The sequence below is a fragment of the Echiichthys vipera genome, assembly GCF_963691815.1.
Source record: "Echiichthys vipera genome assembly, chromosome: 9".
Classification (NCBI taxonomy): domain Eukaryota; kingdom Metazoa; phylum Chordata; class Actinopteri; order Perciformes; family Trachinidae; genus Echiichthys; species Echiichthys vipera.
The window spans coordinates 23,600,956-23,622,460 of NC_139834.1; the positions used below are offsets into that span (position 1 = coordinate 23,600,956).

Below are 21,505 nucleotides of genomic sequence, written 5' to 3' on the forward strand. Positions count from 1 at the left end.
TGGCTCAGACATTTCCATTAGTTTAGTTTGGGTACTATTAATATTTAGTGTATGTATTTAGTGTATTGTTTACTTTAAAGTAAAGTGTATTGTGTATTGTTTATTGTTTACTTTTTTGCACAGTTAATATGTAAACAAGCTTTTACTTTTACGCTTCGTACTCATTCGATCACAATGAAATGAAAAAGACAGAAATCACACAGATGCATTCGTTTTATTCAGAACAATTAGAACTCACGTCACATTAAAACAAGAGACAGACTACGTACAAACAAGGACGGGTGTAACAAGGAAACATGGAACAAGGACACGGACTGAACAGCAAACTTCACTCAGAGTTTACAGAAACCTAAAGATCACAGGCATCACTCAATAGAAAAAGAACACAATCCAAGAGATGTGATGCTTTTCATTGTGCTTCACCGTTAAGCACTCTGGTGTATAAATTACTGTTGGAAGCACATTTTCGTTTAAAAATCCTAGATTTAATGGCTACACCAAACAACCAAAAACTAAAGTAACCTACACAAGAAAGGGTGGTGAATTTGGGAATTTACACAATAGTCAGGAGACAAATTTGTTGGTTTTATGCAGAATCGATTTTAAGGATTTAAATGTGATGACTCCGAATTTATAAATTAACATAATGCGTGTATGCACATTAACTCCACTATGTGAATGACCATTTAATGAAGCAGGTCATGGAAAGTGGGTCAGAACAAACCAAACCCAGATTTCACACCCCATTGATCTTACCACTACATAACGAGAACAGGATAATCAAATATACTGCCAAAAGCAATGACAATGAACATATTGACTATGGGAGTGAAAATAAATGACAGAAGACCAGGAGAAAGTTCCTTCTGAAATGTTGGTGATTCATTTAGTAAGTTATTTCACTCAGATGGCTTAAAGATGACCAGCTTTTCTTTAAAAAGTGCCACATATTTGACTTTTCTCTACCATATTGTAGGAGTAGCTATCGTTATCGAGTTAATTGGCCTGCATCGTTTTGGTTCATCTAGTGCCCTAATCTCTTTTTCAAGGCGTGGAAATGTTATGGGTATTGTTGATGTTATCTACAGTGTGGTCTTAAAAATCAACAAACAGAATAAACTGTGTGGAGCTGATGACTCCAGATTCTGATATTTTTTATTATGTTTGATTAGTCATTCAAATGACAGAGAAAAACACACCATCAAGTGCTAAAATGGTCAATACACTCTACATTAGGCAGGCGGTACAGTTGCTGTTTACTGTAAGTGTTTAAGGGCTTTCTCTCTTGAATGGATTTTGCTCAGTCCTGTGGCTGAGTCTTAGTCTAGACAACAGAAAATATAGGCATGCAAAGTTTTGTTACTTCAAGTCAAATATAGTATAGCCTAATGTAGATTACAGTGTTGAAATTGATATGTCATTGTTAATATTTCATAGGGTTGTGGTAGAAAGCACATTATAGTCCTGTAACGTGACTGTTAAACTGTAAAAGTGCTTCCTTTACTTGGAATCAGCATAATTCTTGTCACCTTACATGTGCTTGGTTGCCTGTGTGTGTTTGATTGTGAGGGAGAGGGCAAAGGCGTTACATCTATTACTACTAATGATGTAAAGAAATTAGGAAAAGTATTATTTAGAACATGTTTCTTTTTATTTACAAACTTCAAAAAGCAAAAAAAAGAAGGATCTAAAAGTAATCCACGGTCATACACATTATTCATCGATGAACTGGACAACAGGCTTTAACTAGAGCCAATCCTCAAAAGACAGCAGCTTAAATCTTCTCCTCGGCTAAAATGGAATTAGACAGTCAGCCCGGCTCATCCGACTGAATCGATTTGTATAAATAAATATGTAAATTCAAGTAGAAAGCTGTGAAATAAAAGAGCAGTCAGTCGGCGTGACAAACACAGAGCTGACAACCAAACAGTTCAACATTGAGGAAACTCGCTCATTTGCCATCACAGGGACAACACAGATGGACACTCCTAATGATATAGTAGTGAACCACAAAATTTAAAAAAAGGAAAGAAAAGCACTCGATAGCAGTATTTTCTTTCTCTTCAGATGATGAGTGGTTTGACTGCCCCAGTTTCTGACCCATTGCTTGTGAATGAGTTTCATTTACACGCACACAAACGGCTCATGTTATCGAATACTTTGAAAGATTCGTATCCCAATTGTGAACCAACTTGTGAACAGGCAGGATATTCTGATGAGGGAATTTGCGCTCCTATAGATGACTACAAGGTTTTTATCAGTATCACAGTTAATTTTGGTGTATCCCTGATGTCCTTTTTGAGGTTTCTTATAATCAAGAACTGATCAGAGTCATGGCAAATAGGATCGATCCTTCGTAAGACGCAACCCTGGCCCTTCATGTGCACATTACGCACTAACTGGTTGGTCCACATGCAAGTTCACAAGTGCCGGGTTCAGACTCGCAGATCGTCGTTTCTCTAAAAAACCTAAAAATAAAATAAAAATCACAAGAGACTAAAGCGTTTTCCATCCGCAGTAACAACAATAGTAATAAGACCATAAAAAAAATCTCGCAAACAATAAAGAAAAGCAACAAAAGGGAAACCGAGAAGAAAAAAAAACATTGTACAAAAATAAAAATGAATAAATATGCACCGTCATAAATAAATACATTTGGTAAATTCAAACATTGTAAAAAGAAGAGAACAAAAAAAAACGAGACACAAGTAAACTAACAATTTCAGCGTGAAGAACAAATAAATGGAAGAGAAAGAACAGGAAATGCTCAGTCTTTACTTGACGACGTCGAGTGTTTCGTTTTCAACAAAAGAGCTGGTGGGGTTTAAAGCTCCGGCTGCAGCCATTTTGGAGGAGAAGATTTTCCACATAAAGGACACTGCAGATCGTAGTCGATCGGTTTGTGTGATCAGAGGGGATCGATTGGAACAGCAGAACGACGGTTTATGGTCAATCTTAAGGGAACATGGTCGCTTGATGAAGCTTTCCCTGCGGTCAAACGGTCAACGGACGTATACAGAATTGTGTCTCTTTTACAGTGCAGTGTACAGTGTTACCTGCAAGGTCATACAGAGCGATGGATATGTACGTCTCGACTGTGGCTGTGAGGATGCTGTAGAGAGAGCGCGTTGCCGTGATGGAGTTTAATTCCGCTCTACAATGTTGACGACATTATTTGGTCTCTTAAGACACAATCCTCTTCGATGGAGGTCTCCGATGTGCTTTTGCATTTCTCGTTTTCTTCTTTTTCTTTTCTTTTTTTTTTTGGCAAAGCTACACCGAGTCTCCGACAACAACAAAAAATAAGTTTGGTTTCACAATAACCTCTGTTCACAAAAGGAGACGAGAGAGGGAACTAAAAAACAGCAGAGGTGAAATCTGTCGTCATCAGAACGAGTTACCAAACAGAGTAGCGCAAGTTTCTATTTTTTTGTGTGTTTTTGTTTATACTATTCCTTTTTGTAACCCTTAAGAACACAACACACGGATACGAACACAGTAACGACACAAGCGTAACCAAGACTTGGGGTTTTCGCGAGATTAGTTCCTCTGGGGTTGTACAAATACATATATAGGCTTGAGTGAGTGTTTTGCATCGCTTTTCTCTAGGCTACAGTAAGACTGTGGGTGAGATTCAGAGAGCCGCAGTGAGCGCCTGTCTCTCCTTACCTCTCCTCTCTCACAGTTAACATTCAGAAAGATGGAGGCAAAAAGGCAATTTGTGTTGGTTGCTTCTCCGCTACGAGGAGGACACCTCACAAGAACACAGTTTTTTTTTTCTCATTTTCACCTGGCTGTTTTTAGGCAATGATTTTTCTTCAAAGTAAAAGTAAAATGGACAAAAAAAAGGAAAAAAATCAGATCTTCCCATGTCTGATGCTTAAATAGAAGGAGTCTTGCCAAAAAAGGCCTGGTTAAAAGGCATTTGATTAAGCATACATTCTCTCATTAGAGTATTAAGGTTTCTGTAATTGCCTTTACCTCATCCTCAACAAGCCTCAACCGCTTCTCCCATAATTAAAGAGGATCCCGCGTCTTTCTTTATTTTCCGTCAAGAACAAAAATGTACAATACCCCTGTCCTGGCAGTGAATCATTAAGTTCAATCAAAAATGCTTTTTCAAAGTTCTGTTTGATCTTATTACCTTTTGAAGAAATATTCAGTAGCAATATTCAACAACTGACAAACACTATCATTTCAATTACTGATATTTAACAAATCTTACTACCAGCAAACTTAATTATCAAACCTGTTTTTTTTTAAAGCGACTCTGCCCTACACTATCTTTTCAATTAGCTGAAAAAAAGCAAAAGAGTCTCCACATTTAGCAAAGCTGCAGAACTAGAATCTCTAAAGTCAACACTACAACTATCGGTCATTTGTGGTCACTGCAGGCCCACACTCAGCAGTTCTAAGACCAGTGATTAGTATTTTGATGCCAGTAATGGACAAGAACTTGGGAGCCCAAGGTTGTCCGATTTTCATTTTCTTCTTCCTTCAAGAGCTTTTTTCATCCTCAGATTTCATCTCCTGAGTCAGCATTAACATTTCAAGCTCTCTGTCCAGTCTGTGTTCAATCTCCATTCTCCAAGGCAACATAGATGAACAGAGGAAACTCAGGCTCAGTTGTCGTCGCGTCAATTGTCTTTCATTTTTTTGTTAATTTCCCTCACGGCCTCTGGCACAGGACCTCTGAAGCCATCCTCCCGACACACAGGATGTCATCCTGTTTTGATGATTTTTAAATTGAATCAAGCTTGCTCAAACAACCACATAATTTGTCTGTCACTGTCCCCTCACCTCGATTACATCATCGTCATCATCCGAGCTAATGCCGCTGCTGACATTTGTGTCATTCATTAGCACTGGGCCCCGGCGGCCCTCGGATTGTGCTGAAGAGGAGAAGGAGGAAGGAGAAGATGAGGAGGAACTGGAGGCAGCAGTGGGAGGGTACTGGGAGAGGAAGCTGGCTCCGGCGGGACCAGGAGTTGCTGCTGGACCTGGCAGCCCGCCAGGAAGCATCGACCCTGTGTAGAGGCTAGCCAGAGACTGACTGTAAGAGAGAGGGAAGCCTGGTGGGAGCATCCCACCCATGCCCACCATGCTGGTGCTCAGCATGAACGGCGGCAGGGCTCCTGGAACTGAACCGGCAGCTTTGATTGATGCAGAAGATGATGAGGAAGATGAGACGGCGGTAGCAGTGGTTGTCGTCGAGCAAGAGGAGGTGGGGACTGCGCTGGCCCCGCCAAAGCCAAACAGATCTGGGTACATGTAACTGGGGTCCCCCAGTTTATTGTGGGTGGGCTGGAAGTAAGGCGAACCTGCCCCCATGAATAGCGGGTGCGCTAGTGACCCACCCAACATGGCGGGGTTGTGGCCCAGGGGAGGGAGGCCATAGCCCCCGGTGAAGGGGAAGCCTTGTGTGGCCAGAGGGGCTGAGGAGTGTTTTCCTGCAGGGTGCTGCTTACTGGGCCGCTCATCCAGGGACGGGGTGGAAGCTTTGCGCTTGGAGCCTGTTCTCAGGTCTTGGGCGGCAGTGGCGTCCATGTTGGGCTGGATTACACGGTGGCTCATATTCCCAGTGGAAAAGCTGCTCCTGGTGCTGCCATTGGTCTGAACGAGTTTGGTGGAAGGCGGGTTGTTCTTGCTGCTCTCTGCTGCCCTCTCTGGTTGAGCTCCGGAGCCCGCAGTGGTGTCAGCTCCTGTGCCGCCGGTGTAGCGCTGCAACTCGCTGATGATCTCTGGGCTGTCAGGTGAAAGAGGGCGGGGTGCGGTCTTAGAAGGTACCTGCTGTTTCCTGTCAGGTGACAGGCAACCGTTACTGCCATTGGTTGACAATTCCTCTGGCAGGGACTGGGAGTCTGAGAAGTAGAAACACAGATAAAGACAGTTTAGATATTAGCTTTGAGAAAATAAATTAAGCCTTTACATGGGCTTGGATGGGTCGTCAATAATATTTTGAGCCTTATCTTTTTACATCTCTGCTTGTCTAACCAAGGCTCCTGTATGCTTTAAGTGGAAGTCAGTTTGGGTAATAGATCATCCTACCTTTGGGTGGTGCTGTAGTACTCTCCTCTGCAGTCTTGGCCTTATTAGCTGCTCTGATAGCAAAAATCCGCCCATCAGAAGACCTAATGTAAGTCCCTAAACAGACAAAGGTGAAAAAAGATGATGATTAGTGGTTCGTAAAGACGCTTTTGTAGCATTGTGATTACATATAGGGCTAGTTTCATTCATCATTATCGGCTGACAATTTTCTCCATTAGTTGAGTCATTGTTTTGTCTGAACAGTCCAAAACTCAAATATATTTGGTGAAGTATCATGTAAGATGGGGGAAAAAAGCTAAAAATTCTCACATTTGCAAAGGTCCGACAAGCAAATACTTCAACAATTGATTGATCAAAGTGGCCAACATGCAAATGTTTTCAAGAGTTTCCCAAAGAGTTTTTGTACCTTTGGTGCCCCTGATGATATGAATGCTCTCTCCAGCATTGATCCTGGCCTGGACATCTGTTGAGCTGTTGGTGCCTGGAATCACAATGTCTGCAAGAGGCCAAGAAAGAGTCGATAGAAACGTCAATAATTCTTCCGGTAATAAGTGAATGATTCTTGAGAAAAAAGCATTAATACAATAAAGATGAAATTAAACTAGTGAAGAGAGGGAGAACAGGATAAAAAAAACTAAAATATCCAAACCACGTGTACAGTTTGCCTACCCGTAGTGGTGACGATCCTCTGCACAAACACCCCGGCTTTCTGCAGGCAGTTGACAGGAAAACCTCCGAGATTGGATCCTGATGAGTTGTTGCCTGGGTCAGATTCTGCAGACGCCTGTCGGGGGGTCATGGGTACTGGAGTTGACTGTACCGGCCGGACACTGGCCACTGGTTTCTCTTCAGCGCGAGGAGGTGGACGCCTGAGCAAGGAGTTGATGTTTTATTAGTTTATGACTTGACAAAAAAACGGTTTGGAGGTTTCTAATAAATTCCTAATGAAAGCTTTTTAAAAGCTTCAGTCACTGACCAGTTTCTCTGACTGAAAGCGGGGATGTTAGTGAGGCTCTGGTCACTGGCAGGGTAGTAGTGAGCATAGGAAGGGCGGGTGTATGGCACAGACGCCCTCTTCTCCTCTTCGTAACCTTTCTTCGCCGCTTTTTTCTCAGCCTTGCTCAGCCTCAGCTCCCTGCGGTCTATCAGCAGGGACTCGTGGGGGAATGGTTGCTGGAAGGGAGAATGAAAAAGGGTGAGAATCAGAATCATACTTTATTGTCACAGGGCAAAATTTGGTTTCACAGTCAGTCTCATTTAACATTTAACAAGTAACACAGAAACAATAGACAAATTTAAATTTCTACAAAACAGAGAAACATACAGCAGCTACCTTCCCACCAGATCGTTCAGGGCGGTGATGGCAGATGGAATAAACCTTTTTTTTTTTTAAACAGACTTTTTTGTGGCTGATTTGTATGTACCTGATACCAGAGGGGAGGAGAGTGAAACAGGGGAAAAGGGGGTTGGAGGGGTCATGTACTATGGTCTGAGCTTTGCGGGGGATGGCAGCATCAACCAGGGCTGGTAGATTAGAGGTGGGGAGGCCAATTATTTTTTGAGCAGGTGAGAGTGACCTTTATGAGCTATGTGCGACAGGTGTGACTTTTTTTTTTGAAGTCGAGGAGCACTATTGCCTATTTGTGCTTCAATGTGGAAGCTTTCACTTGTTAAATTAATTTTGAATAATTCTGAATACGAACATCTAAGTGAATACAAGTGAGATGTTGCAGTAGCTGCAATACCTTCCAACCTTGTGAGCTCAGGTTTTGCAATGACAAATTACGTGGAATGTGGAAAACATCCACTGAGAATCCAGCAGTTATGAGTTATGAGGCGACTCAACACCTCTCAAACTGCAGAACCTCATGAGCTATTTATAAATATGAATTTAAATATGAAGCAAAGTGTAACTCCACATTCCTGCCTCAGTTTCGACCTCAGTTTTATTGCACAAATAGATTTGGATGGATAAATAACGTGAAGTTCCACAACAGCCAGTGAATTCTTGAACTTGTAGAGGACTGTCAATCATTTCTTGGACAGCCAACTTAGAAATGACACCACTTCTTAGTACATTTTAAGCCTCTCAAAACCACAATTAACAATGCGAAAACAATCAGACTTTTGAACACCTGTAGGAGGCCTATCAGGACAACGTCTCCTCCATTCATCTACCTTAGTAATCTGGCGAGGATAGAGATGCAGAGCCTTCCTCAGGACGCTCTCCATGCTGTCCCCAGGCTGCAGCTGGACCTGGGAGGGGTCCGGCTCCTCCTCCACAAAGTGAAGAAGAGACTCCACTTCCCTCCTGGTGAAGGTCAGCACAGGGTTCAGGTCGTCCACCACCCGGTCTAATGGAGGGAAGGAGAACGGAGGACAGAAAAGAGAGAAAGAGGGAGGGAGGCAAAAAGAGTAAATTGTAAATAATAATGTCTGTTATGTCTGCCGGGTGTTAACGCAGACGATTTCACTGGGATTTTCACTTTCCTCTTTCAGACTGATATCTGTCAGATGTTTGACAGATGAAGGCGTGATATTTACTATACTGTATATTCATGAGAAAAAAGAAGAAGAAAGCGTACACAATATTTGTAGTCAAGAAGAAATTTACATGGACTGAGCTTATTGTGTTTTTATATATTTTCCATTATGATCCGTTTCATATGTGGTTGTTCCTTTTTCTTTATCCAGTCCCCTCCTTCCTTTATTCCTGTGTTGGTTTGTGTAAAGTGATTATCATTTTATGTTCCAAAAATAAATGGTTGAAATTGGATAATGCCTTTAATTGTTTACCCATCTGTAAAGCATGGGGGTACCTTTACCAGTCTATCTTTAGAATGAAACCAAAAACGGCTGCACATTTGATTCATTCTCTCCTGAAGAGATATTCAAACATAAACTCATCAGTGCATCTTCGACTCACCTGACATGCCCTGTTTGGAGATCTGGCGGTCATAGATCTTCCTCTCCAGCGTGAAATCACACACCAGCCGGTAGATATGACATGGCTTCCTCTGACCGTAGCGGTAGATGCGGCACACGGCCTGGGCGTCGTGGCACGGATTCCAGGAGGCATCGAACACCACCACACGGTTTGCCCCAATCAGGTTTACACCCAGACAACCAGCCCTGAGGGGGTCAGAAATCAGGTAATGTTTGTGATATGTCCTGACCTTTCACGTCCATTTTCCTTCTATTACTTTTCCTCCTTTTATTGTGCATTTTACCTGGTTGACAGAAGGAAGACCCATGCTGAGGTGTTGGACGGATCGTTGAACTGGTTTATCAGTCTCTCTCTCTCTGACGCCGTTGTACTTCCATCCAGTCCTTCAAGACATCACACAACCAATGGAGAGTTAGAACAGTCCTGATTAACTAGACAACAACTATATCTCTGTGGATTTGCTTCTCCTCCTGCTATTGTGTGTAATCTAATGGTAAAATAAAACCACTAACGTGTGAAACGAGTTGTATATACAGCTAACATTTGTGCAAAATAAGATAACCGTGGACGTAGATAAACTCAATTCACATTTACTCGGTTGACAAAGTAACACTGTGGACACGGCTAATATTTTACAAGACAACTCTTTTAATATTTCTGAAATACACAACTCTACAAAAGCTTTGGATTCCTATCTGTGCCTGTGGAGAACAATAACCCAAAGTCTGGCTGATATCAAGAAACAGCAGCAGATGGCAGCACTCATTGTAAGTCAATGAAAGGAGCAGTACCACTGCACAATCAAACCACAGGAGTCACAGTATGCACTATAAGTAAAGCATGGCGGAAAGAAAATAAACTGTACAGAACATTCATACTATCTTCCTCTTAACTACACCTGTTGTGAATGTCACTGTGCTTAAATCGAACCTTTCAATCTGTCTCCTGTTCAAGTCTCCTTGTCGTGCATTCATTAATAGCAGGTTTCTACTTTTAGGGATTTATTGAACCAAGAACCGGACAAGGAAAAACATCATAATTACAGCTAACTTACTGTAGTAGTTGAGGTTGCGAACCCAGTTCTGGTTGGGTCTGTCTCTGCTGGACGTGTTGGGCGATGGAGGCACTGGTCTCTTAGCCAGAAAATCTTCAATCACTGTCAGTGTGGACAAGCTCTGACTGCAGGAGGCAGACAAAGGGCAAAAATTAGGGATCGGATCACATGTCATGTAAATGCAATGCAGAGCAGAGTTTAAACAAATCAGAAAATAAAAGCTGAGAAAAGGACACGTTTGATGTTCCCTTCCCACTTTGTAATAGGTTCTGCTATAATAAGTTGCTATATAAAATGTGTATGTGCTGCGCTCTTGTGTTTTCCGATCTTACCTGAAGACGAGGATTTTGTCTCCCTTCCTGACGCTCTCCTCTATCAGATGGAACAGCAGCACCATTTTTGCGGAGTTCTCCAGGATGCCGGTTTGATAATCGTACATGATGTCCTTTGCCTGGCCATGTGAAGACAGAGACTGTTTAAATGTACAACAGTTTAAATGTACAACAGTACATCACTGTTACATTAACAGTTAAGCTGAACAGATGTTATTTAAACAACTCAACATTACTTAAAAGAAGTGGGGCTACATTTGGTTCGCAAACCTTAGAAACGAGGAGAGGTAACGCAGCGACAAACTTTATTTAAATGCTTTACTTCACAGTACTCAATGCAACATAGTGTGATATTTGATTAGTATCACCATTTATTTAGCTATATCGCTGAAGTCCAATAGTTTGCAATGCTTCAAAGCAGAATGTTTAATCACACACTGCTGCGAGGCAAATACAACTCAAGCCAACATGTGTAATAAGGCTTAAGAACAAGAACAGGCTCCTTGTGCTAAATCTAAGGAATAGATGAGTGTTATCATTTTGCAGACTGATTAATGGATAGTTCCTTAGTGTATTTCTTTTTCTCTTCATGATACTGTGGGTGGCAGCACTGGACCGACAGCAGCATCTCAATAAGGGGGAACATAATGTTCTGATTACAACCTGACTGAGGTTCAAATTGAAAGCATTGGTGGTGTTCATAGGTGCATAGCGCAGCTTTATGTTAAAAGAAGAAAATATACATTAAATGAGTTCCGAAACCCTTTTTGCACCTGAGTCTTTCTACCTACCCATTCATAAGTGATGACCTGATTGGCTTTCTCCTGCAGTTGGTTGAGACTCAGTCCACCAATGGGGTTAGGGTTCTCCAGGGGCTTGGACTTTTGATTGGGCGCGGTCGGGCATTGGGCGGGACCTGTGGAAGCGAGGTCATCGAGGTCCAAGTCCTGGTCACTGGCCAGGTTTTCCTTCTGTAAGGCCTCGTACAGCACGTCTGGATGGTTCCAAATCTGAAGAATAACAGGCAATCAGCGGTGTGAAAACACTCTCAAGGTAGCAATCACTGGATTTGACAAGTATGATCAACACACAGGAACTTATCTTGGTGCAGAAGAAACATGTTGACTTAGACGGTAACCTGCGTCACAGTATTACAAGGACTGCAGGAACTAAAACACGACCCTCACTACCCAATACAGATCCACATTTTTGAATAAATCTACCATATATGTTCAATAAATAATAGGTCCACTTGTACCAAGGTAGCGCTCAACACACACTCCTCACCTTGCAGCAGACGCAGAAAGCCTTCAGTGGGTTCAGGCTGAGCCAGCCGCTGTTCCCTGCCTCTCTGAAGCGGTTCATGAACTCTGTGTAGAGCGCCCTCTGTAGGGGAGACAAACGCACCAGGATCACATGTTCTTCTTTAGAGGGCAGCTGGTCCTTCAGGACGTCATGACCTCGCCTGGAATAAAGAGAAGTTATGGTTAAAAAGGAAGAATAGTTGGGAAAATGTCAGGTCTAAGAGAGCCAAAGGTTAGTAAAACCTTTGTATTTGGGGTTTATAAAAGGCAGCTGTCTCACCTCTGTACAAAGCCCTCCAGCAGGCTGTGCAGGACGTGGCTCCTGTACCTCATCAGCTGGACGTCCTGAGGCGTGCTGTCCACACACTGCCCGTTCAGAATGGGACGCTCGAACATGTTACTGAACTCCTGCCGCGTACCTGAAATGGGTAAAGGATGTAAAAAAACGGAAAACAAAACGGTGACCTTTACTAAACAACATCTTCATGCTAATGTCAGGTAGCTATTAGTAAAAATGGCTCCTGTCTTGTACCTAGGAAGTCGGGCCGGACAAAGTCGACCATACACCAGTACTCGATGAGGTTGTTCTGGAGCGGATAGCCGGTCAGGACCACGCGGCGTCGGGTTTGGATGTTCTTCAGAGCCTGTGATGTGCTAGCGTGGCAGTTTTTGATGCGATGGCCTTCGTCGCAGATCACCACGTCTGGACCGGGCCGAGCCAAGGCTCTCTCGATACCTTGAGGAGAAGAACAGGAGAAATATCTTCAATTACACTGGTGCAGTAGCATATTTGACATTTTTACCCAGATTTTCCCTCCAGTTTCTACTACTCGTTGTTCCTCCTATATCTCCCCCACCTTTTAGCAGTTCCTGTTGCCTGTCCTCTTCGTCCAGGTCGATGACGACAGGTCCCTGTGTTTTCTTGCTCTTCTTCTTCCTCCCGGCCACAAAGCTCTTCTTCATCGACAGGAGGCGGTACATCTCGTAGCCCATCAGCAGCACCCCTCCATCCCGTGCCCAGTCTTCTACAACCTTTGCCCTGGTTGTTGTGTTCCTGGAAAGTTGAGTCATGTTACTGCTCGTGTTTCGTTAAACTCAGACGAGGATTTTACTTAGAGACAAAGTTGGAGAAAAGAGGGTGGACTGTTGCACGCGATATATTTCTGTACGTTTTTAATGACTAAGCTGCTCTGAACACTTTCACACAGACGATGGCTCATTGCTGTCGTGGCTCTGTGACTACCTCTGCTGCCAGTTCAGAGTCGCAACAGATCTGTCCCCCCCAGTTCTGTCTTCATTCATTTTGACCGCTATTACGTTATTTTTGAACTGAGACAGAATGAGGTTACTGTGCCACTTTCAGACACACTAACAGTTCACTTTAATTCCTTCTAACCTCTCTAATCTCAAGAGCTGTCGGATGATGGAGAGATGTAGGAGCGGACGAGCCAGATGGGGATAAAGCGCAGAGGCAGGTCAGATCAGATCCGAAGGTCATTATTGTCTTGTTTAGAGAGAGAGCCAGCCTACCGAGGGTTTATTGAACCTGGGGCATGTGTCTTAGAAAGATACAACATGCCCTGAAGGATGTAAAAAATTGTACGTATTTTATTACATTTTTTCAGGAAATCCGTACTCTTTATAAAAACAATACATGTTTCTCTCAAGTCCACGAACCAACATATAGATAAAGCAGCCGGGTGAAAGGAAAAGCTAAATAGAAAACGCTCTTCTTCCTGTTACTCACTTGTGTTCGTCGTTGAGGATGTGAACCTTAAAGGCACGAGGCGTCACCAGTTCCGGGTCGGTATCTGGAGGTAACGCCTCCGGGGGCGGGACCCACATGTTGAACTCTGACAGCCAGTTCTGCAGCGTATTCACCTGTGATTAAAGTAAACAATCAGAGTCAAATTTCAGCCCTCACGGCCTTCTCGTCGGCGTATTGATTTTGTTCATGTCTAATCTAGAGCTTGAATCATAAACTGACTAGATGATTGCCAGAATATTATACAACTCAGACTCGTAACACTCGTCTTAGACATTCTGGTAGTAAAAGCCCCAGAAATGTGTTTGTTACAGCTTTACAAATGTTATGAAACCAGTTGCTTTTCTTGTTTATGTCTACTATTGATAAATGAATCAATAATGAATATAATAGTAAGTGTAGCTCAGTTTCTTGTATTAATTCCGTCACATGTCCATTCCCTTACCTAACATCAATTGAAGTCATTTAGGCAAAGAAAGCATATTGTGCCCAAGCTTGTTTTTACTTCATTCATATTCTTTTATCTAGTCAAATTACTTATTCACTGATCTGATCATGCCGTGTGTCTACATCTGAGCACTTATGGATCTAGTCCTTCACATTTCCTTGTATCCCAACATTGAGTCCACAGGTGCTTACAGGTACAATGGCGAGCACGGTGTGAGCCTGGGTGTGTCTGAACAGGACGTCGATGAAGGAGATGACCTGCAGCGTTTTGCCCAGGCCCATGCTGTGAGCGAGGATGCAGCCGAAACCGCTGCTGCTGCCGAACCGTTCCACCGACTCCACCAGGTTGTCGTACAGGAAACGGATTCCGCCGATCTGAGGAGGAGACGAGGGAAGGAGGGAGATTGAGAATTGAGTGACGGGACAAAGAGAAGGAAAGGGAAGGAAAAGAAGAGAAGGAAGATAGTGACAAAGGAGAACGTTGGTGTGGTGGCGATGATAAAAGACAGGGTGGTGGTGAAGAAAGGAGGAAAAAAAACAATTAATTAGAACATAGGACGAAGCAAGACAGAAGAAGAGAAGGTCGCTGGTGAAAAAGCAGAGGTGATATCTCATTAAAACTGAAGGAGAAGATAACACTCAGCAGGCTGCCCCTGACTGAGAAAGGTCAAGTAAACAGTATTTTAAAGAAGAATTCTTACACTATGACTTTACGGCACAGCGATAAAAAAGCTTTTTCATGGTTGCTTAAATCTTTTACAGTATACAGATCCTTTTTATTCTTATATATTTATATCCCAAAACAGTGCAGGAAGACCAGACAAAGAGGACAAAGCGTTTGCTCTGTGAGCAGGAGTAATCATACCTGGTGAGGTTTGACTGCTCGCGCCAGCTGAGGCGACAGGAAAATGTCCTCCTCCACAGCCGGATGGTTCAAGTTGACCTGCACCCTGCCCTGGGTGTCCGGCCGGTTAAGGACGTCGTCGGCGTGCGCTCCGCTTGGTTCGCTCTCTTCATCCTCAATGTTGGATTCACTGCTGACGAGTACGATGGCGTCGTCCTCGCCCGAGCTAAGGTCGATCACATCTGCGCGGAGGACGGAGGAGAGGTTTTACAAACTGTTTTTTCTACATTGAAAACACATTGTGATCTTTGACTGAAAACTATATTCAAAAAGGATTTGACGGTGCATTCACATACGCATTTAAGTAAATTCTTCCACGCTAACTAAAAGAAAATATAAAAAAAAAAACTCCAATAATTACATCATAGTCTTCTATACTACTAAAGAGGGCGGGTTTTTTTTTTTCTTGTCAGACTTTCATAACAACAAGAACCGTGTAAACTTCATCACGGGATAACTAGGAAAGGTCATGGCAGAATGACTGCAGTTTTCTCCTTGAAAAACAATTACTGATATTTTTATTGGCCTTGACACATTAACCTCAAGTAATAGGGCTCCTTCATCAAAGATGGACGTCACTGTTTGTGCGTTTGTGAGTGTGGAGTTGACAGACTGAAATCCATATCTGATAAAACGTCAACAGTATCAAGTGGTGAAAGTTACACAAGCTGGCGGCCTGCGAGGGCACGACGGGGAAGGAGATGTGTGTGTGTATGTGTGTGTGAGAGAGAGCTTATATAACTTCAGTGAATGGCTGGTTATACAAGTAGGATTAGAGTGGAGGGGGGGACTGGTTATGCAACCCCAACTAGAAATGTCACTGTGCCACTATTAGGTTGTGTGTGTGTGTGTGTGTGTGTGTGTGTGTGTGTGTGTGTGTGTGTGTGTGTGTGTGTGTGTGTGTGTGTGTGTGTGTGTGTGTGTGTGTGTGTGTGTGTGTGTGTATATACATGTGTGTTCTGGCTCATAACCAGGATTAGCCAGCTTTATTGCTCCACAGACGCGCTGTGATCTGCCCCACAGACATTGCCCCTTCAGCTCTCTTCCTCTCCTTCAGTTTTGGTCTTTCACAGCCTCCAAATCGACATTTATCTCTCACTGTTCATTTGTTCTTCCCATCACTCCTTCTATCCATTCCCAACTCTCTCCCTCTTTCTTATTTTTGTATGTGTGGTAGGTGTGTGTGCCTGCAGTTTGTATCCGTCTTCATTCAATGCAGAACGCATGTGTGTTAGTCCTTGACACTGAGTGTCTCTGGGAATGTGTGACTGTGTGTCTCTGTGCGTTTGTGTGTGTCTGCGCACTCGGGCAATAAGGGAACGGTACATGATGTACTCTGAGGTTTTAAATATTCGGATTCACGTGGCAGCTAATCTACAGTATGAGACACACACACTGAAGAGGAACTGTGGAGAATTTTGACCTTGGATCTTTAAATCTTGCAGGGAGACTTTCAGCTATTAAATATTTCCTTTAAATAATTCAAACAAATCTGCATGAATGGCAAAGTTCCTGTTTGAAATAAAGTGAAACTTTACTAGATCCAGCGTCAAACACTAATTTGTCTTTGTGAATATTATCGCTTAGATTCATTCCTAGAAATCATCCCAAGTTTTCAGATGGATAGTGGCCTATGCTGTATATCTGCTGCGTAAGCAAAAGCCTCATTCAAATTTGGGTTGTTTTTCAATTCTCTCCCCTGGGCTAAGAAAGCAATTTGAAACAGTGTGTGTAATTTAATAAACGCATGGCTGTCGTGAGGCTATTAAAACTGCTTTGCTTAATCACTGAGACCGATGCTTTAGAGACGTGACATATTCACCAAACGGCGTCAACGGTGTAATATGAGTGATGCGCGACAACTGCAATATTGCTTGTTATTGACAAGCCAACTGCAGGTACGAGGCTTTGACCTTCTTGTCCTGAATATAATGAGATGAAAAGGCAAGAGAGGAAACATTCATTCATGCAGATTGGGGCGCTATTCATTTTGCTGTATTGGACTGTTTAAAGGTGCAAAAGAATGGGAAATAAGAATATACTCAATTCTGAGTTGAAAAACAGTGAATCTCTCCTTCAATTTCTAAAACCGGCTCTTAAAGTTGGTGTAACTTTAACACTTGACATCTAAAACAAAAATCAGACTTTGTCTACCAAAGCTCACACTAGCTGTTTAGGCATTTCAAGAATTAGCATCTGGCCTATTTAAGGCTTTGCTTAGCTCTGCGGACAGCTCAGAATATATGGATGAATGTAGGGGATAAATTAACATCACAGCTCTGTGTCCCTATCTGCTTTCATGACCCCCCCCCCCCCCCACAGCCATCTGACCTACTAGCCCACTTACACAATCAAAGGTCTGAACTGCCATTATTCACTGACACAGCCTGCGTAACGTGAAAAGGTTTGTATACTTTGTTTGAAATCCATCTTCGAGGAAAATTCGATTTTTACACTGAACATGAGCTGCAGACTGCAGTTCTGCCGTTTAGTCTACTTTGGCCCGACGAGCTGCCTCGCCGAGTTATCTTGACAAATTTTTTATGAGACCATTTTCACACTTGAAATATTCTAATGAATAGCACTGAAAAGGAAATAGAGGCTTCATAAAAGTAACACAGGCATTCCCTTCGAACATGATCAGCAACACAAAATGAAACACTTCGCTTCAAGGTAATGCAGTCGGAAACATCTTTCTAATTTCAATGACTTATTTAAAAAAATATTATGAATAAATTAGGTAATATTGAAGCAAGTTGCTGATCTGATTTGTTCAATGGCGACTCAACTGTATGTCTCACCTGTTTTGCGTGGGCGCTCGGTGGTAGCGTCAGCCTTGCTGTCGTCGTCGCTGATGCCGGTGCTGCTGGAGTCCAGGCAGATGACTCCCTGTCGGACCGACTTCGCCTCTTGCTGCGACGCTGATGATGCAGACGATAACGACGCATGCTTTGTCACATCACCTGGGAAAGAAAAACAGAAAAGAAAAGAGAGATAAAGAAAGATTGTGAAGCAATGTTGGGCAGTAAGGGAAGGAGGACAAAACAAGACATTAAGGGGAGGGTGAGTCTTACATTATACGCAATCTTTGCAGCCGGGTAACTGATCCACAGTTACAGACAGTGGGGCTTTTCACAAAGAGATTCTGCAACAGTTCCGCAATGAAGGGAAGCCGGAACGTCGGCTTTTTGTTCATTCACACGGACCGAGCAAAGGCGGTGTAAAGCCACCCGAGTTGTGATATCTCGCAGAACGTTGGCATTCTCGAGGAAAGAGAGTCTGCGTCTAGTGTGTGTGAGCTGATCACCACTCAAAGCTGACCCACAAACTGAAAACTTTATGCATTATAGTAGCATAACCATCAGTAGAGAGAAGGACAGATGGAGTGCAGGGCTGTGCCCGCGCCTGTGGGTGGCAGAGAGGGGAAAAGAGAAACGAGAGAGGGACTATTGCATGCAATGTTTCTGCGAGTTATTAATAACTCTGAACGCTGCTTTGTCATTTTTTTTACCTGCCTGTGGGTCGACTCATACGTCAGTATAGCGTGTCATTCTGCCCCGCTGGCTTTCCCATTCACACAGACGTCAACTCGGTGCTGTTGTGACTCTGTGACTACTTCTGTTGCTAATTCAGAGGCGCAACAGATCTGTCCCCCCCATTTTGTTTCCGTACCTTCTACACAGATGGCGGGGTGTAATAATAGAGTATGGATAGAACAGGCAGTGTGAATGGGGCTAATGACAAACCTTGGTGAACCCTACAGGTTGAATGCTACAGTGGGTGCGGTTTGATGGAAGCACACTCTCACCAGTTGTGTATTCAGGCAGCAGTGGTAAGGGGAAATCCTGTTTGCTCTGCTGCTCCAGACGTCGCCTCCTTTCCAACTCATCCTGCTGGGCGGCTTTGGTCACTGACTCCAACTGATGCTCCCTCAGTAACTTCCTACACAGATACAGAGAAAAATAACATTTGTATACACACACACAAACACACACGTTTGTACAAATTAACAACTGCCATTGTATTTTCCTATAGGGAGACACATGGTTTTCATTGTGTACACGCAATGATGATGATGAATCCTATCAAAAGCTTTGATAAACCTATCGTACCCTACCTGCCCTGAAAATAGCAGACAGTAAAAACGGGTCAATGTAGCACAATGTTTAGCTGCTTAAGAGCTAGATGTTTTTTTTTTTCAGGAGTTGGTGGAAACAAAACGAAATCTAAAAAAAAAGAAAAAAAAGAAGTGGACTTACATTTAATGGACAGAAATACGACTCTAAATGTATGGTAAAGTTGATAAGTGTCTGAGTGCTGAGTAAAAGTTTTTGCCAACAAGTTAGCCACAAGGACTTGGTCAGGGTTGCTACCCATTAGCTTGGTTTTGAATCATTCTGCCCCCTAATTGTATCCAGCTTTAAGCTAGATAAAAATGTAGCCTATTGTGTATCCAGGCTATTTCAGTAAAAAGCAAGAGAATGGACAACACATTGTGTGTTTGTAGGACAGGAAGTTTGGCTCCCTAAGATTTAAAAGAATCTTTGATGAGTTACTCATGTAACCTATCAATGTTTGTAATGTGATAGACAAGCACCTTGTACATGTAATATTAATGACTCCACTCATTTTCACTTACACACACAAACACTGAAGCCAGGGTTTACATCTCTGACACATGTTTCATATTATTGTAAAGACGCTCGTTTAAGAGCAACAGAATACGTAAGGTTGAGCATTATAATGGCCTTTGGCAGCCGCAGGAATGAAGCTGCAGACTGAGCATGCGCGTTCATAATCGTTGACAGATTTCATCAGTAATGGTGGGCTGTTGTTCTTCAAAATGAGTGTAAAATCGGAGGATGAGGGAAGAGAGGAAGAAGGCATAAAGAGACACAGTAGAGAGATGATAAATCCTATTATCCAGCCAATGAATGTTATTAGAAATACAATAAAAGTGGAATAAGCTGAGTGAGTGTTAGTTTACTCTGCACCTCAGCAGAAGCATACTTAGGGGATTATGTAGTAATCCCTTTCATCTCAAGGTTGACTGCTTGCCAAGCATTGAGTCATTTTCTCAAATCTAGTTTAAAAAAATGGCTGAAAGAAAATCAACGTTGTAGTCTGTAGAGGTTTGATTCAATTCTGTTTGCAATAATATATTATTGTGCTTAATGTATAATATATTGTCAATGCTGTGTTAAATCCACTTTTTTGGTACTGCAGTGAACTACAGGTCACTGGTGACTCCAGTTGTCCAGAGACTACCAATAAAATTGAGCTTTTAGCTACGTCTGGACAAATATGTAAAAACAGGTAATTATGTATCATCACATAAAATGATGAGAAAAATTACCATCCATCCGTTTTTATATTTCATAATCAAATCTCTTCAGCTGATTCATTACTTTAATAGTATCTTGTGCTGTAATTTCATGGCAACGGCCCGTTTCTAAGTATATGTTTCTTTAATATAGCAGCTTGAACTCTTCATCTAAAGCTTTAATGAGGAATGATGGTGGGTTAATCGTTGCAGTTTTTTAAAGATCTCTTCCAGACGTGTTTTAAGACACCATACAAATATTTTACTTGGAAGAATAATGTGTGCCTTGTTAAAAATGATTCAGCCTTATTGAAAATGACAGAATCTATGAATATGTTAATGTTTTATCCTGCAGAAGTCCATTTTCTGTGTTTTCGCACTGGCAGCATCAAGTTTCTGCATCACACTTAAGTTGAATATTGGACCAGGTTTGACTTCCAGACTACTTGTGATGTCACAAATCATGCTTGTAGGCCAGCCCCTTTAAACTGGATTTTCAACGAGCACAGAGAAACTTTCCACTTTGCAGATTGATGCATGAGCAGAGTTTAACACGATAAAAGATGTTTTTGCATCAATTTGCTCAGAGTGAGGCTCAAACATCCAACAGGGGGAACAAGAAGAAAAAAATTTTAAGTTGAGGGGGACTTTAAGGATGCAGAATAAACAAGCGGGCGTCGATTTGAACTCAGTACCTGATGTTGCGTCTCATGTGTGCCGGTTTGGAGCTCCTCTTCTTGGTTCCTGTCAGGGTGGAGGGAGAGGACGGGCTTTGGCTGGCCTGCCTAGAGCGGGGTCTGGATGCGGGCTTTGAGGGAGGAGGATGAGCCGGCGTCTCCCCTGAAGGTGAGGTAGATGGCGGAGGGGTACACTGCCACGCAGCTGAGTCGCCTCCCTGAGCCTCATTCTCGGAGCTGAAGGGGGCGCCGTGGGACTGGTCTGTGTGAGGAAGACAGGAAGAGAATAAGTGATAATGTCCATCATTCTGAATTCATTTACAAACTTCATAGTTCTTCTTTGCTAATTATGCCATGCAAACAGAAACATGAAGACGTAGCTCTGTGATGTAAGCGCACATTTGAAAGACATTACTAGCAGCATTCTGTATACAACAGTAATGCTGCCCTGAGACAAATGGAAACATTTAAATGTACAAAAATAAACAAAAATAAATCGATCGATTCTAAATTGAATCCCCGAAGATTCCCACTCAGTCGTATCACCCTCCTATAAGCTGAGATTCTAAAGCGCGTTGTTATATTACCAACTGCTTTAATACTGTTCATATTATGTGATGGTTTTTCTAATGAAAAGCCATCATTTTGTTTTTCATTTAGCTTAGCATTCGTAGCTTCACAACTCATAAACCATTGATATATGC

The 21,505-nt window shown here is 42.6% G+C and overlaps 1 protein-coding gene across 1 annotated transcript in view; it reads right to left on the reverse strand.

The window, feature by feature from the left end:
- Window positions 1–1,733: 1,733 nt before the first annotated feature.
- LOC310952148 (helicase ARIP4-like) overlaps window positions 1,734–21,505 on the reverse strand; it is a 30,844-nt gene continuing 11,072 nt past the window's right edge. Inside the window, exons 2-22 of the mRNA XM_083920653.1 lie at window positions 20,820–21,063; window positions 18,610–18,743; window positions 17,603–17,764; window positions 14,763–14,983; window positions 14,090–14,272; window positions 13,433–13,566; window positions 12,543–12,739; window positions 12,218–12,421; window positions 11,966–12,104; window positions 11,669–11,846; window positions 11,173–11,391; window positions 10,382–10,500; window positions 10,050–10,174; window positions 9,279–9,378; window positions 8,975–9,180; window positions 8,227–8,402; window positions 7,025–7,221; window positions 6,718–6,917; window positions 6,455–6,544; window positions 6,049–6,144; window positions 1,734–5,861 (exon numbers count right to left, since the gene is read on the reverse strand). Of these exons, the coding sequence (XP_083776779.1) occupies window positions 4,786–5,861; window positions 6,049–6,144; window positions 6,455–6,544; window positions 6,718–6,917; window positions 7,025–7,221; window positions 8,227–8,402; window positions 8,975–9,180; window positions 9,279–9,378; window positions 10,050–10,174; window positions 10,382–10,500; window positions 11,173–11,391; window positions 11,669–11,846; window positions 11,966–12,104; window positions 12,218–12,421; window positions 12,543–12,739; window positions 13,433–13,566; window positions 14,090–14,272; window positions 14,763–14,983; window positions 17,603–17,764; window positions 18,610–18,743; window positions 20,820–21,063 (4,400 nt within the window). The 3' untranslated portion in view covers window positions 1,734–4,785. The remainder of the gene's footprint in view (window positions 5,862–6,048; window positions 6,145–6,454; window positions 6,545–6,717; window positions 6,918–7,024; window positions 7,222–8,226; window positions 8,403–8,974; window positions 9,181–9,278; window positions 9,379–10,049; window positions 10,175–10,381; window positions 10,501–11,172; window positions 11,392–11,668; window positions 11,847–11,965; window positions 12,105–12,217; window positions 12,422–12,542; window positions 12,740–13,432; window positions 13,567–14,089; window positions 14,273–14,762; window positions 14,984–17,602; window positions 17,765–18,609; window positions 18,744–20,819; window positions 21,064–21,505) is intronic.